General features: G+C 53.4%; 1 protein-coding gene and 1 long non-coding RNA gene across 2 annotated transcripts; both read left to right on the forward strand.

The window, feature by feature from the left end:
* The first annotated feature begins 1,224 nt into the window (after window positions 1–1,224).
* Window positions 1,225–7,109, forward strand: FOXA1 (forkhead box A1). Its single transcript, XM_054972623.1, has 2 exons — window positions 1,225–1,579; window positions 4,378–7,109. The coding sequence occupies exons 1-2, from the start codon at window positions 1,505–1,507 to the stop codon at window positions 5,635–5,637; spliced, it is 1,335 nt and encodes a 444-aa protein (XP_054828598.1). The 5' UTR covers window positions 1,225–1,504; the 3' UTR covers window positions 5,638–7,109.
* A 713-nt stretch (window positions 7,110–7,822) lies between these two features.
* LOC129324730 (uncharacterized) lies at window positions 7,823–11,867 on the forward strand. The gene is made up of 3 exons (XR_008596556.1): window positions 7,823–8,198; window positions 8,350–8,518; window positions 10,985–11,867. It is a non-coding gene; the product is annotated as an uncharacterized LOC129324730 (long non-coding RNA).
* Window positions 11,868–12,452: the final 585 nt, after the last annotated feature.

Genomic DNA, 12,452 nt, shown 5'->3' on the forward strand with positions numbered 1-12,452 from the left:
GTAGGATTACAAGCACTGGTCCAAAAATCAGAATGAGCGTCTGAGGTCTTGACTTAGAAGCAATGGAAAATTCTGTCCTCCGCTGGCCCAGCAACAATATGCTTGACCCTCGCATTAGTTTCTAGAATTTGGAGGCAATGGAACCCGGCACGCACTTGCTTCGGTGCAGCCCTATTGAAGTCAAGGATCTTGCCTTGTAATGACTATTGTGTAGAGTATCACAGGCAGGCTCAGCCACGCAGAGCTGCTGCCAGGCCCTGCTGTAAGGATCCTTGCATCCCGATCCGATGCACGTTTCCTGGGAAGTAAACCCCGCCGAGACCAACGGGCTTCACTGCCACCAGTCAACGTGCAGCCTCAGGCCCGGCAGCCGCAGAGCCCTGGAGCGCAGCCATTCGCCCAGCTCTCCGCGGGCATCACCTGGTCTGCCTCGCCCTGCCTGTTCCTAAGGTGACTATTTCCAGGCAAGCTGCCGGGCGGGAGGGGGGGAGGGCTCAGCCGAGAAAGCCACGGAAATGGTCGGCGTGACTCACCGGGGCCCTTTGCCAAGCCGAGGTTTCAGGCCAGGAGGAGATCCACATTCAAACGTCTATTCACGGGGCCCCGGGGTGGCTCAACGTCACGCCTGTGACTCATTCACACGCCTGGGACTCAGGGGTGGCAGAGCAGAAAAAAGACGGGAGCGCGAAGGGACTGAAACTCTCCCGCGAGGCAGGCTGCAGGATAGCTGAGAAGACTAGTGTGTGTGCATGTGTACGTGTGCGTTTGTGTGGTGTGGGATCAACATCGTTCGTTTGGGTTGGCGGGGAGGGACGCACTTTACCCCTCCTACCCCAGCCTCAGACACCTTCCCCAATGGACAAGAACTCCCCTGCAGTCAACCTCTGAGTTTCTGCAAGAGCTCTGGGCTGGTCTTTGCAGCCTGATGCTCTAACCGAGTTGCCTTCTCGGATGTGCTTTCCTTGAATGCCCCCCCCCCTTCCAATGCCCTTTCGGAAGAAATAAAGAAATAACTGGGAGGGTATTTTTTTGCTTTCTTCCTCCTCCTTCCCTCCTCCCTGGGTTTCTCTCTCTCATTTTTCTCTTTACCTCCTCTCTGGTCTCTCCTCCCCCCCCCGCCGCCCCGCCCGCTTAAACCAATTACACCGCTTTGCAAATAAAGTGCCGCCCCGAGGGAGTTGCAAGCGAAGTGGAACTGCCGTGTTTGCAGGTGCATCTCCGGGCTTTGTAGGTGCGAACGTCTTTGTGCGGCGGACAAATGAGGAGCGGCGGAGGAGGAGGTGGGCGCTGCTGCGACGTAAGATCCACATCAGCTCAAGTCCGCTCCCATCCCAGCCGGCACTTCCTCACTTTCTCAAGTGGTGGCTCGCCGCGCACCGCTCCCTGCCTCCCGTCCGGGGCTTGCCCGAGCCCTCCCCGAGGGTTGGCTCCCTGCTAGACTCGGGGGGGCTCCCTCGCGTGCCGCCAGAAGGGGCTGGATGGTTACACCGGGCAGATTGGCTCCATGATGTTAGGGGCTGTGAAAATGGAAGGGCATGAGACGAGCGAGTGGAACAGCTACTACGCCGAGACGCAGGAGGTGAGTGAGCGGAGCTAAGGGACAGGGAGGGGCGGGGGCCTTCATGCAGAAAGGGGATCAGTCCTCTCGGGGGAATCAGGTCGCCGCTCCACATCCTGGTGGTGTAAATCTACTGTTTTCGACATTACAGCTGGCCGCAAAGCCCGGAAGAAAGCCGCCTAATTTCCAATAACTCTCCCGGGGAGGGGGGGGGGTGATCAGGGCAATCGAGCTAATGCGCGGGTGAGAGGAAGAATTATTGATCCCTTTCTAGGATCGTGGATTATACTTCTGCACACACAGACGTCCCTCTAACTCCTCTTCCTCCCAACCAACCCGCCAGAGTCTTTTTCATTAAGGGCCTTCATATACGTGTTTAAAGCAGGAAACCGATAACCATCTTTCCCCACCCCTGGGGAAAGATTTATATTGTGTTGGCCGCTCTATGCCTCTCCTGTGCTAAACTAATATTGTATACTGGGCAAAATAATGTGTGTGTACTTTCCAACCCGCTTTTGGGGTAGGGGAGTGATTTTTTAAAAACAAATCGGGAGCGATTCTGCCTTTGACCGGACGGTGGCGCTGTCGAGAATAGGATCTGACTCTATACCAGGAACTTGCCTTTTTCATTGTCCATTCATATCCACGTTCCTTATTTTACAATATGCTCCAAAGAACTGAAAGAAAAGATCAAAGACGGCCAAACCAACAATAAAGGGTGTAGGGGCGAGCAAAACTCCGCCGGCAGAATGAATGAGCCCGCTAAATGAACAGGGAAGGGGGTACAATATTAAGGAGAATAACGAAATTAAATCTTCAGGTCCTCAAAGGTCGCGTTTAGAAAAAGAGACGAAATGAATTAAAAGTAAGGGACGCATGAAGACTCAACCCCGGCTGCACGTACAAAGAGCAGATATTTCTTAGCGGTGTCTTACCAGAGCCAATATCCGGGTTCAGGCGCTCAAACTCAGGCTGTGGACTCCGGTTCAACATATGTGTTTGTGTAAGCGCTCGTCTTCGGCCCTCTTCTTTAATACTGCAGGGTCAACAAGGGGCAAAGCAGGGTTTAGATTAAATGTACGCCCCTTCCCAACTCCACGGCACTCGCCTTAAAAACAAAAATTGTTTTGTTAAAAACTGTTGCTCTCCATAATTCCTCTCTTTAGTTTAAAACGTTGAGGGATTTTTAAAATAAAACGAAAAGTAAAAATTATATATACACATTAATATTACTTAAAAATGCCTGCGCACAAAAGGCGAATTTTTTCTCTATAAAACGTGAATAATAGTTTCTATATGAAGTTTTGCATGTAGTTTTGACTTCAGAGGCGTGGGTCTGTTTATTACAATCTGCAAATAACGGGATAGGCGTGTATCCTCCTCCACTACAAATGAAAATTATTTTGTGGCGAAGGACGCCGAAGTATCTTTTTTAACACCTTTCCCCTCCTAGGGAGGGAGCCTGGGTTGTAACTGCGCTGGAGAAGGCGGCCTGCGCTTATCGCGTGCATCTGAACTTTCCGCAGAAACGAGCCGGAGCCTGGGAAGCGGCCCTCCTTTCGCACCGGGCTTTCCAAGGCGAGCCGTTCGCCTCCGTCGTTTTCGTCTAGAGGAGATTTCCCCGAGGGCGAGGAGAATCGGCTCCTGCGGTTCTTTCTCCGCGGCTTTAGAGGCGCCCCTTTGGGTAGCTTCCCCGACGCCTCGCACTCAGCCTTCCCGCCAGGCCGCTGGGGGCCAGCCCAGCGGCTGCGGGGTAGCCGGGCCTGAGGCGCTGGACCCGGCGGGAGGCTGAAAGGCCTCGGCGGGGCCCGGGCCTGCCTTGGAGCCGGAGAGCGGGCGGGCGGGTCGGCGCCGCCCGGGGCTTAGGCCGCTGGTTCCAAGGCCGGCGCTCTGCCAGGGAGCTCGGCCGGCCCGGGCCCTGCTTCGCGCCAGAAAGCGGCCCTGCCGCCCCCGCGGGAAAAAGCGCGCCGCCGGCGGAGCTCGGGCCTTGCAGCCGCCGGGTGGGCCTCCCTGTGGGGACTCTGAATTCCGCTCGGCAGAAAGACTGCCCGGCCCCGGGCGCGGCCCTGCTCGCCTGCCCTCGAGCTCCGGCCCTTGCCCACTTCAGGGCCTCTGGCCGCAGGGGCCTCTCCTCCCGCTCGCCCGCAGCCCAGAGGCTGCCATCTTAGGAAGGCCTTCCCTCCGCCTGTCCCCGACCTGTGGCTTTTGGGTCCCGGTCTCCTCCCGCTTCTCTAAAGAGCCCAGCGCGAGTAGCACGGAGACTGTTTGGGGAGGGCAGGCTCTGGGTGTCCTTTTCGGCGAGACGCCTTGGCTCCAGACGCGCTTCCTTCCTCGGGGTAAAGGTGCCCGGGTGAGGGAACTGCCCATGAATGCCCGGTGGTGCTGTGCTGCAATCCTGCACTCGGTTGTTGGTAGTAAATTCAGCTGAACAAAGAGAGACCTCCTTGCCCATGAATGGGCACAAGAAGGGATTGGGATTCCCCCCTGCCTGCCAGCCCAAGAAGTTTCGGCCTCTTTCTCCCAGACTTGTTTTTCCCAGCCCCAAACTGAGATTCCAGAGAATGCACTTTTGGGTTTCGGGTATTTGCGAGTGGCCGATTCCTACGCGAAGCCCGGGGGTTTCAAGCACAAAGGGTGGATTCTCCCCGCTGCCTGTAGGTTGTGAGGATGGAAACAGTGTTGCCTGATTGTGTACTTATGTGTGTGAGAGTTGTCCTGCGAGCTGTATGTGAGAGATCCCGTGTTTGTGGGGCGGGGGGAGGGAGGGAGGTGGAAAGCCGCCCTTTCTTTCCCGGCTCTAACCCGTGTCCCCTCCGCAGGCCTATTCGACGGTGCCGGTGAGCAACATGAACTCCGGCCTGGGCTCCATGAACTCCATGAACACCTACATGAGCATGAACGCCATGACCACCAGCGGCAACATGACGTCGAGCTCCTTCAACATGTCCTACGCCAACCCCAGCCTGAGCCTGAGCCCCGGCGGCACTGGGGGCGCCATGAACAGCATGTCGGCCATGGGGTCGGCGCTGAGCCCCGGCGGCATGAACGCCATGGGGGCGCCGCAGGCCTCCCTGAACGGCCTGAGCGCCTACCACGGGGCCATGGCGCCCTGCATGAGCCCCATGGCCTACGCGCCCTCCAACCTGAGCCGCGGCCGCGACGCCAAGAGCTTCAAGCGCAGCTACCCGCACGCCAAGCCGCCCTACTCGTACATCTCGCTCATCACCATGGCCATCCAGCAGGCGCCCAGCAAGATGCTGACGCTGAGCGAGATCTACCAGTGGATCATGGACCTCTTCCCCTACTACCGCCAGAACCAGCAGCGCTGGCAGAACTCCATCCGCCACTCGCTCTCCTTCAACGACTGCTTCGTCAAGGTGGCGCGCTCGCCCGACAAGCCGGGCAAGGGCTCCTACTGGACGCTGCACCCGGACTCGGGCAACATGTTCGAGAACGGCTGCTACCTCCGCCGCCAGAAGCGCTTCAAGTGCGACAAGCAGGCCGGGGCCAAAGCCGGCCAGGGCGGCGGCCCCGCGGGGGAGGCCCGCAAAGACCCGGCGGGCGCCGGCTCGCCCCTGCAGCGGGGCCAGCCCAAAGGAGGCCCGCTCGAGTCGGCAGCCCCCTCGAACCCCGGCGCCGCGGGCAGCCCCCAGGCCCTGGACCACGGCGGCAGCGGAGCCGAGCTGAAGCCTTCCGTAGCGGCGGCAGCGGCTGCAGCGGCTGCGGCGGCGGTAGCGGCGGCCTCGGTGCAGACCGGCCCGGCCTTGGCGTCGCTGGGCCATCCGGGTCACTCGCTCGGGCACCACGAGTCGCAGCTGCACCTGAAGGGCGACCCCCACTATTCCTTCAACCACCCCTTCTCCATCAACAACCTCATGTCCTCCTCGGAGCAGCAGCACAAGCTGGACTTCAAGGCCTACGAGCAAGCGCTGCAATATTCCTCCTACGGGGCCGGCTTGCCTAGCGGGTTGCCCCTCAGCAGCGCCTCCATGGGCGGCAGGGGTGGCATTGAGCCCTCGGCCCTGGAGCCCTCCTACTACCAAGGTGTGTATTCCAGACCCGTCCTAAACACCTCTTAGCTGGTGGGGACTGGAGGGGCAAGCCGGCTGAATCCCCTTGCCTGATTTGTCTGTCTCCTCTAGATCTCTAGCCAAACTGACCAGGCATTTCCCTCCCTCCCAGCAGTACAATCCGTGCGAAAGAGGGTGGGGGGAGCAGAAAGGGGGAGAAAAGAGAGAAAGGACTGTTACTTTATCATTGTATCCCAATGCATCGTGTTTATTCTGTTTTGAACTGGAAAGTCCATCAATTCCCAATCACCACACACACACACTGTATATATCAGCCTTGTCTTCCCCACTCATGACCACTGTAGACTTTGGATAGAAAGAAAGAAAGAAAGAAAGAAAGAAAGAAAGAAAGAAAGAAAGAAAGAAAGAAAGAAAGAAAGAAAGAAAGAAAGAAAGAAAGAAAGATTTTTTCCTACTACTTCCCCTTTGGTGTAACCTCACCAGAATTTCCAGGTTTGTGGCAGTATTTTAATCCGTTGGAGATAAAGAACCAAAGTTAGACATTTAGATTACATTAAAGTAAGGGAGCCTTCGAAGGACATTACAGTGCGGAGAAGCAGCAAAACACCAAGGGCTGTGTGTGTCGCTGAGCAGACAGGGAGCTCAAGCCGCCCTGTCGCCTCTTGGGAAAACCGCGGAAGTCAATGGCAAAAGGCCTCCCTACGCAACTGACGCCCAGGGAGGTCCCGGACTGCGGCCTTAAGGCCTGAAGCCTCTTGCAGCAGAAAGCTGGAGTTCCAGATGAGACTCCTGCTTCTCCCAAATTGCCTGGGATTGGGATATGATACAGGTCACTGAAGCCATTTAACGGCATTTCCTTGTTTCCCGCCCCCGCCCCCCACCAAGCTGTTACTGAGGAGTCTCCTCCATCAGGGAATCTCCTGGCCACGTGGATGAACCGGTTATTTAACGCCCCGATCCTTCTCGGACTCTGCCACAGTCTGTCCGGAGGCTGCTCTTAGCCCAGCCTTCCCACGCAGCCCATTCGAAGCTAGAGGGAGGATTTGCCCCCTTCTCCACAGATCAATCAATAACGGGGAAGTAATCATGATTCCCCCACCCACCCCCTCTCCCCGGATTTGTTGTGGCCTCTTAATTATTGCCGTTGTTAGCACGTTCATCCAGTGTTAATGCACTTTCCACCGTTTTTACACAATGTTTTTAGCATAGCCAGACGGGTGTTTTTGTTTTTGTTTTAAGTTTTCTTATTTCTTCTGTTGGCTTTCTCATTGTTCTTAATTTATTTGCATGGTTTATACTTTTCTTTCTTTTCAGCTTGAAATGGCTTTAAATGACGGTTTTAAAATGACTCGTACCATTTTAAAGAAAAAAAATTAAAATGTTAATTTTATAATAAATGTGATTGTAATGGAGAAAACGTATTGATGTTTTTTGAAATTATAATTAATAATGTAAGACGAAATGGGCCCTTTATCTCTTGATCATTTGCAGTTAAGGACATTAAATAAATCAAAGATTATCAATTAGCTATTTTGGGGGGTTATTATTTGGGGTAACCATTATTGGAAGAATGGCCGCTTCCATGTGGATGGGGAAAAAATAACTGGAGAAGAAAAGGAGAGGAAAGGGTAAAGTAAAGATTTCTTTTTCTTGCGGGCTAACTCATTAGAAGACTTTGAGGCCTTTTTTTATTAAGGAGCTGGATCTCCACGCACAGGCCTGATGCGATGTCTATTAAATATTTATTGAATATTTAACCAACGGTAGACTCCTGTAGAAAAATGAATCACAAATTGAAATATTCACGCTTCTTGAAAAAAAAAAGGCAGTGCAATTAATATTCCTGTTCACTTTCCCAGATAGAATACACAATTTAAAAATGGCTTTCTTTTCTGCCGATAGAGAAATGTTGATTTCCGTCTGGGCGAGAAGGGGGAAGGGGTGTAGCTTTATTTTAGGCGTCTGCGCTTTTCCAGGGGACGAGCAGCCCCCTGTGCTCTACTTTACACCATGCAGGACAAGTCCTATTTCGGGGGTGGGGGGGGGGGGAGAGAGAAGTGATTTTTGTCTCTTTCAGTTCAACCAAAGTGTTGTTGCCGTGGACATGGGTCTGGTGGGCCAGTTTTTTAAATAGGACAGATTGCACAAGTTGGCCTTTGTCCGGAGTTCCTTGTCCACTTTCCAGTCTAGAGAGGGATTCTGCATAATGGTATTTCCATTTAGATTTTGCTTTTTTAAACAGTCAGCTGGAGCCAGTCGTTTCCAGCCCGATCTGTCCCTGGTTGTGCTTCGGAACACCGTCTCCTGTTCCCTCCTGCGCGCAGCGGCAGCAGCATTTTGTCTCTGCAGAAGCGCGGCTCGGAGCCCTTCTACTGAAGCCCAAGCCCCGAGCCGGCGCTTTATTGGTGCTGGCCCTGCCCGCCGGGTTAGAGGGCTAATGGGAGCCGCAAGCATATTCTGCGGGCGCCTGGCGCGGCTGACTCGGTTGGCCCTGCGCTGAGAAAGCCCGTGGCACCGTTTCCATGTCCGAAGGGCCGCAACGCCTGGATCCGAGTCAGGCTAGAGAGTTAGACCGGAGTTGTATTCACTGGGACTTCATATTGCAACCGGTAACACTCACATTACTGTCTTCTTGAAATAATGTGACTTCCCCCCTTTAAAGTAAAGACACTTTTCAAGTTATGGCTGCCGTCCTGATGTGCCCTCGTTGGGGGGGGGGGGTCCCGTGTGACTTCCGAGTAAACATGCACTTTTGCTTAGGGGCTGAACCGTGGGAATCTGTTTTCGAAGACGCTCGCGCTTCCTGAGGCAGCCTGGTTAGTCTTTGCAAGCTTACTCGGAAGTAAGTGACATTAAATTCAAAGGGACTCGCAGCTGAAGCCTTCGCTTGGAATCCATTTCCCACAGAAACCAAAGAGATTAGGAACAGGTAAGGAGGCCTGCCCCGTTTAAGGTAGAGGTGAGAACTGCATGGCTTAGTTGTGGTGACCGTTAGCAGCGAAGAATATTTCCTAATCTTAAATGTGCTTAGAAATGTAATCCGCGTTGTTGTTGTTTTTAATTACTATTATTACGCGTGTACTCCTGGTGCTTGGCAATAGGTTTAAGTGGAACCAGAGATTCTCCCTTAGGCTAGGGCTGCCCAACAGGCCCCAACAGTCCTTGCACAGACCGGGACTCTAAATTGTTATTCAGAGGAAAATCAGATCGGGGTCTAAGCCTACTTTCTTCCAAGTCGGGGTGGGAGTTCGAACCGGGGTAGCTGACAAGCCCGCCTTCAAAGGGGCCGCTCCCTCCCCGCTTTCCTTCACTGGCCTGCCTCAGTACGGCCCCGAGAACAAGAAGCGCAGCAACAGCCTGCTGGCGAACGTTGGTAACCCGCAAGTAACACCAGCTTGTGAACTGTACCGTGTGCGAGTGTTTATGCGAAACCGAGTCTGCTTCCCTTTGATCAGCCCACTGCCGCCAGAGAAAAAGTTCCCGCCTCATTGCGCCCCCTCCCCAGCCAAAGCTCTAGGAGAGCGGCAGCAATCTAACCGGCCCGCTGCTGGATATTCTATGTACCCTGGATCGGCGACGTCCAGTCCAGGCAAATCTATGGGGCCGATCCTCCAGCAGGGCCTTCGGGACCGGGAGTGAAGGGTCGGCGGGCGGGAGTGAGGTTAGAGGCTTCCACCCACCCCTCGAAATCTAAATCTGGCAGTTCCGCAGAAGTTTTCTTGCACTGAGCAGTTCAAAGGAGAAGGGGGGGGGAATGGTTGGTCCCTCCAAGGCTTCACCAGTCTCAGAGGAACCGATCAGATGCCCGTTCGGCTCAGAAGCATTTAATTGGATCGACCCCCACCCCACCCCAGCACCGACAGAGATCCCTCTGAAGGCTGCAAGGCTCTGCACATTTACTTAGGAGGAAGCCCTCATTGAATTCAGCGGGACTTACTTTCAAGCAAGCACACTCAGGTTCGAGTCTCTGAACTGCAAAGTTGTGCACCGAAGCCGGTCCCACTGAATTCAGTGGGACTCAAGTCATAGGGACACATCATAGAATTTAGCGGCAGGTGCATTTATTACGTCTAAGTGTGACTAACTTTCCTCATCATTAGTATATTTTCAGAGCTGCCCGAAAGAAGGCCCGAGGCTGCTCTGATCGTAAGTTTTGGGATCTGGAGGTGGGGGAAACCTGTACAAGAACCCATAGATTCTGTGCAGCCAACGCCGCTGGGAATTATCCCTGTAGGTGCTGGGGTGGGGGTGGGGCCGATCCAATTAAATGTTTCTCAGCTAAACAGGCATCTGATCGGTTCCTTTGAGACTGGTGAAGTCTACTGATTTGTGAGCCGAGCCGGGGTGGCGAAAGGCAGGAGCGTTTAGACTCGCGGCTCAGCGCAAGTTATCGGCCGCGGAGTCGTAACTCGTAAGGAAGGAGGTTCCAGCGAAGATGAGCTGACCTGTAGGAAACCACCAGCCTCCGCGGGAGTGCTTTCCCACAGGGTCCCGTTCCCCCTCCCTGACAGCCTAATAGCGCCTAGGCTATAGGCCAAGTTCTCCTTTGCGCCGCAGCAGCTACATGGCCGTCTTTGTGTGGCCAGATTTGCAGGTCGTTGGGCTATTGCTAGACTCGGCGTGGATCTTTTGGCAACCCGGCCCAAATAAAAGCTTCCCTGCCTTCAGTGACAACCTCCGGGCTAGTCTGCTCAAGCAGACTGCCCAGAGAAAACAAGCCGGCACCAGGCAGGAATGTAGGGAGAGAGAGACGCCTGCCAAATGGATCGTTGCCGTGGCCAGCTCGCCCCGGCCAGCCAGGGGTGCCTGTGCTTTCATTCCGAACGAGCCCGGCTTCTTAGGAGGAAGGTAGAGTGGGCACTGGGGTGGGCGCAGCCTTCCCCGGTGGGCTTGGCCCTGGGCAAGAGGCTCTCGGCGCCTGTGCAACAAAAGAGACTCTCGGGATGGGAGCGGCTTCAGTTGTCTCAAGGGCGCCAGGCGCAACACAGAAGCACGGGGGCTTCTGTCGAGCTGATTAGTGCCGGGCACTTCTGCAGAACAAACCAATGGCCCTTTTCTTAAGGAACGAGGCCAAGGTGTACGCAGATCCGTATTCTCAGACCCAAACACACCGGCAGGTTTCATGGACTCGTGTGGTTTTTAACACGTTCACCTGGAAAATGGCGTTAGTTGATTGCTAGGGAAGGAGCTGCCCACCTCCAGGAAGGGGGGGGGCAGGGAAATGGGCCCCAGGGTGATCAGCGTTACTATCCTTCCTCCCCTGTGCCAAAAAAAATTAGGGCGAAGAGCTGGGCTTGGCTCTGGGTTGGGGAGAAAGGTCCTCGAGGAACAGGCTAGTCAAAATACTTTCCCTACTGAAGCTACCGCGTTAGATTCCATGTCAGTTTCTTTCCAGCAGAAGGAAAGCGACCCCTTTCAGCGTCCAGCCGACTCTCAGCTGTCCCCGTCGCTTAGGTCTGGTGTTTTGTTGATCTTTAACATTCTGAGCAAAAAACCTCGGCAGCGAAGAGAGAAAAAGACGAAGAAGAAGAAGAAAGAGAAAAGGAGTCCGGGAAAGGACGTTCTCTGAAAGACTCAGGAGGAACCTCGGGGTGTGTGGAGAACTCTCTCGCTTTCCTCCCTCCGTCCAAGCGGGTCCAGGAAACGTCTTTCCTTTTCAAATGCAATTACTTTCTTTAATAAGCCACGTGCCAGACAGGCTAAAACTGTTGCCATCATTCGGGTTCATTTGATTCTATTAAACTCAAGCTGGGTGGAATTCAACATATTAGTGAAGCGTTTGAGAGAACTAACTGGATTTGGGCTGGTGTAAAAGACCTACAGAGGGACCCTGGGGGAGAAGAAGCTGGGAGAGCCCTTGCTTGCATTCCACAGGCAGCCCCCAAGGGGGGAGGGAGTCGCCTCGGTGCCATCCCCCCCCCCCCGGTAATTAATTAGTAGTCAAAAACTCCAAGAACAATTATGTGTTCTGCAGTTTACCTTCTCTCCCCCTCCCAATGTTTTCTTTGCTCTAATTTTCTCTGATGATGGACCCAGCGATGATGGCTCCAGAATTTTATTTATTTCTGTTTGTTTAATGACTAAAATTATTTTCCCTAGGAGGAAGAAGTTAACAACAATTTAATTATTTCTTGAGACAGGACATTAATGCCTCCTGACCTCCCAGCATTAATTTCAAGGGAGGCAAAGTGATTAGGTAGGCTCCAGACGACAAGACACGCATATCTGGCCTGTAGCAAAGCGGTTCTCAGGGTTTCTAATAAGAACACGCACAATAAAAGAATGCTGCAAACAAACGGGTCTTTTGCCATTGTTAGAAATCATCTTCAGTAATTTTTGGTCACCTCCGTCTTTCTCTGCAAGGAAGATTAAGGAAGAAATGGCCGCCACCACAAAAAAAGTTTGGTGTATTTGGGATATTAAGTGCCTTTTTAATTCATCAAGGTTGTAGTTTGAGGCTGCAATCCAAAAAGTACTTACAAGGAAATAAGTCCCAGTGAACAAAAAGGGACTTACTACTGAGTATACATACTTAGGATTGCCCGGTTTATGTATTTATTTTTTACAACTGTGCAATCCTGAAAACACTTACCTGGGAATAAGCCCCACTGAATAAACTCGAGTAGGAGTCTAGTTGACCTACGCTCACCTTACCTTAAAAGGTGCTTATGGTTTGGGAGCCATAAGACTAGATACAAAGCAGGGGAGGGCGAGGGGGAGAGAACATTACAAAGACTTTTGGTTCAAGTTTGGAAGGGGTTTTGAACCAGAGGTTAGGTTGATACTGGCCATTTCCTTCTCTGCGATCCAGTTCTCTCTGAATTTATGTTTAGATGGTAAATGTCGGTAAAAGTAGCCCACAC

This window comes from Eublepharis macularius, chromosome 2 (assembly GCF_028583425.1).
Source record: "Eublepharis macularius isolate TG4126 chromosome 2, MPM_Emac_v1.0, whole genome shotgun sequence".
Taxonomy (NCBI): domain Eukaryota; kingdom Metazoa; phylum Chordata; class Lepidosauria; order Squamata; family Eublepharidae; genus Eublepharis; species Eublepharis macularius.

Bases quoted from the DNA above. Each gene is read 5' to 3' on its own strand.
- FOXA1 (XM_054972623.1), top strand. From the start codon at position 1,505: ATGATGTTAGGGGCTGTGAAAATGGAAGGGCATGAGACGAGCGAGTGG. The intron at 1,580-4,377 runs GTGAGTGAGCGG...TCCCCTCCGCAG, and splicing joins ACTACGCCGAGACGCAGGAG to GCCTATTCGACGGTGCCGGT.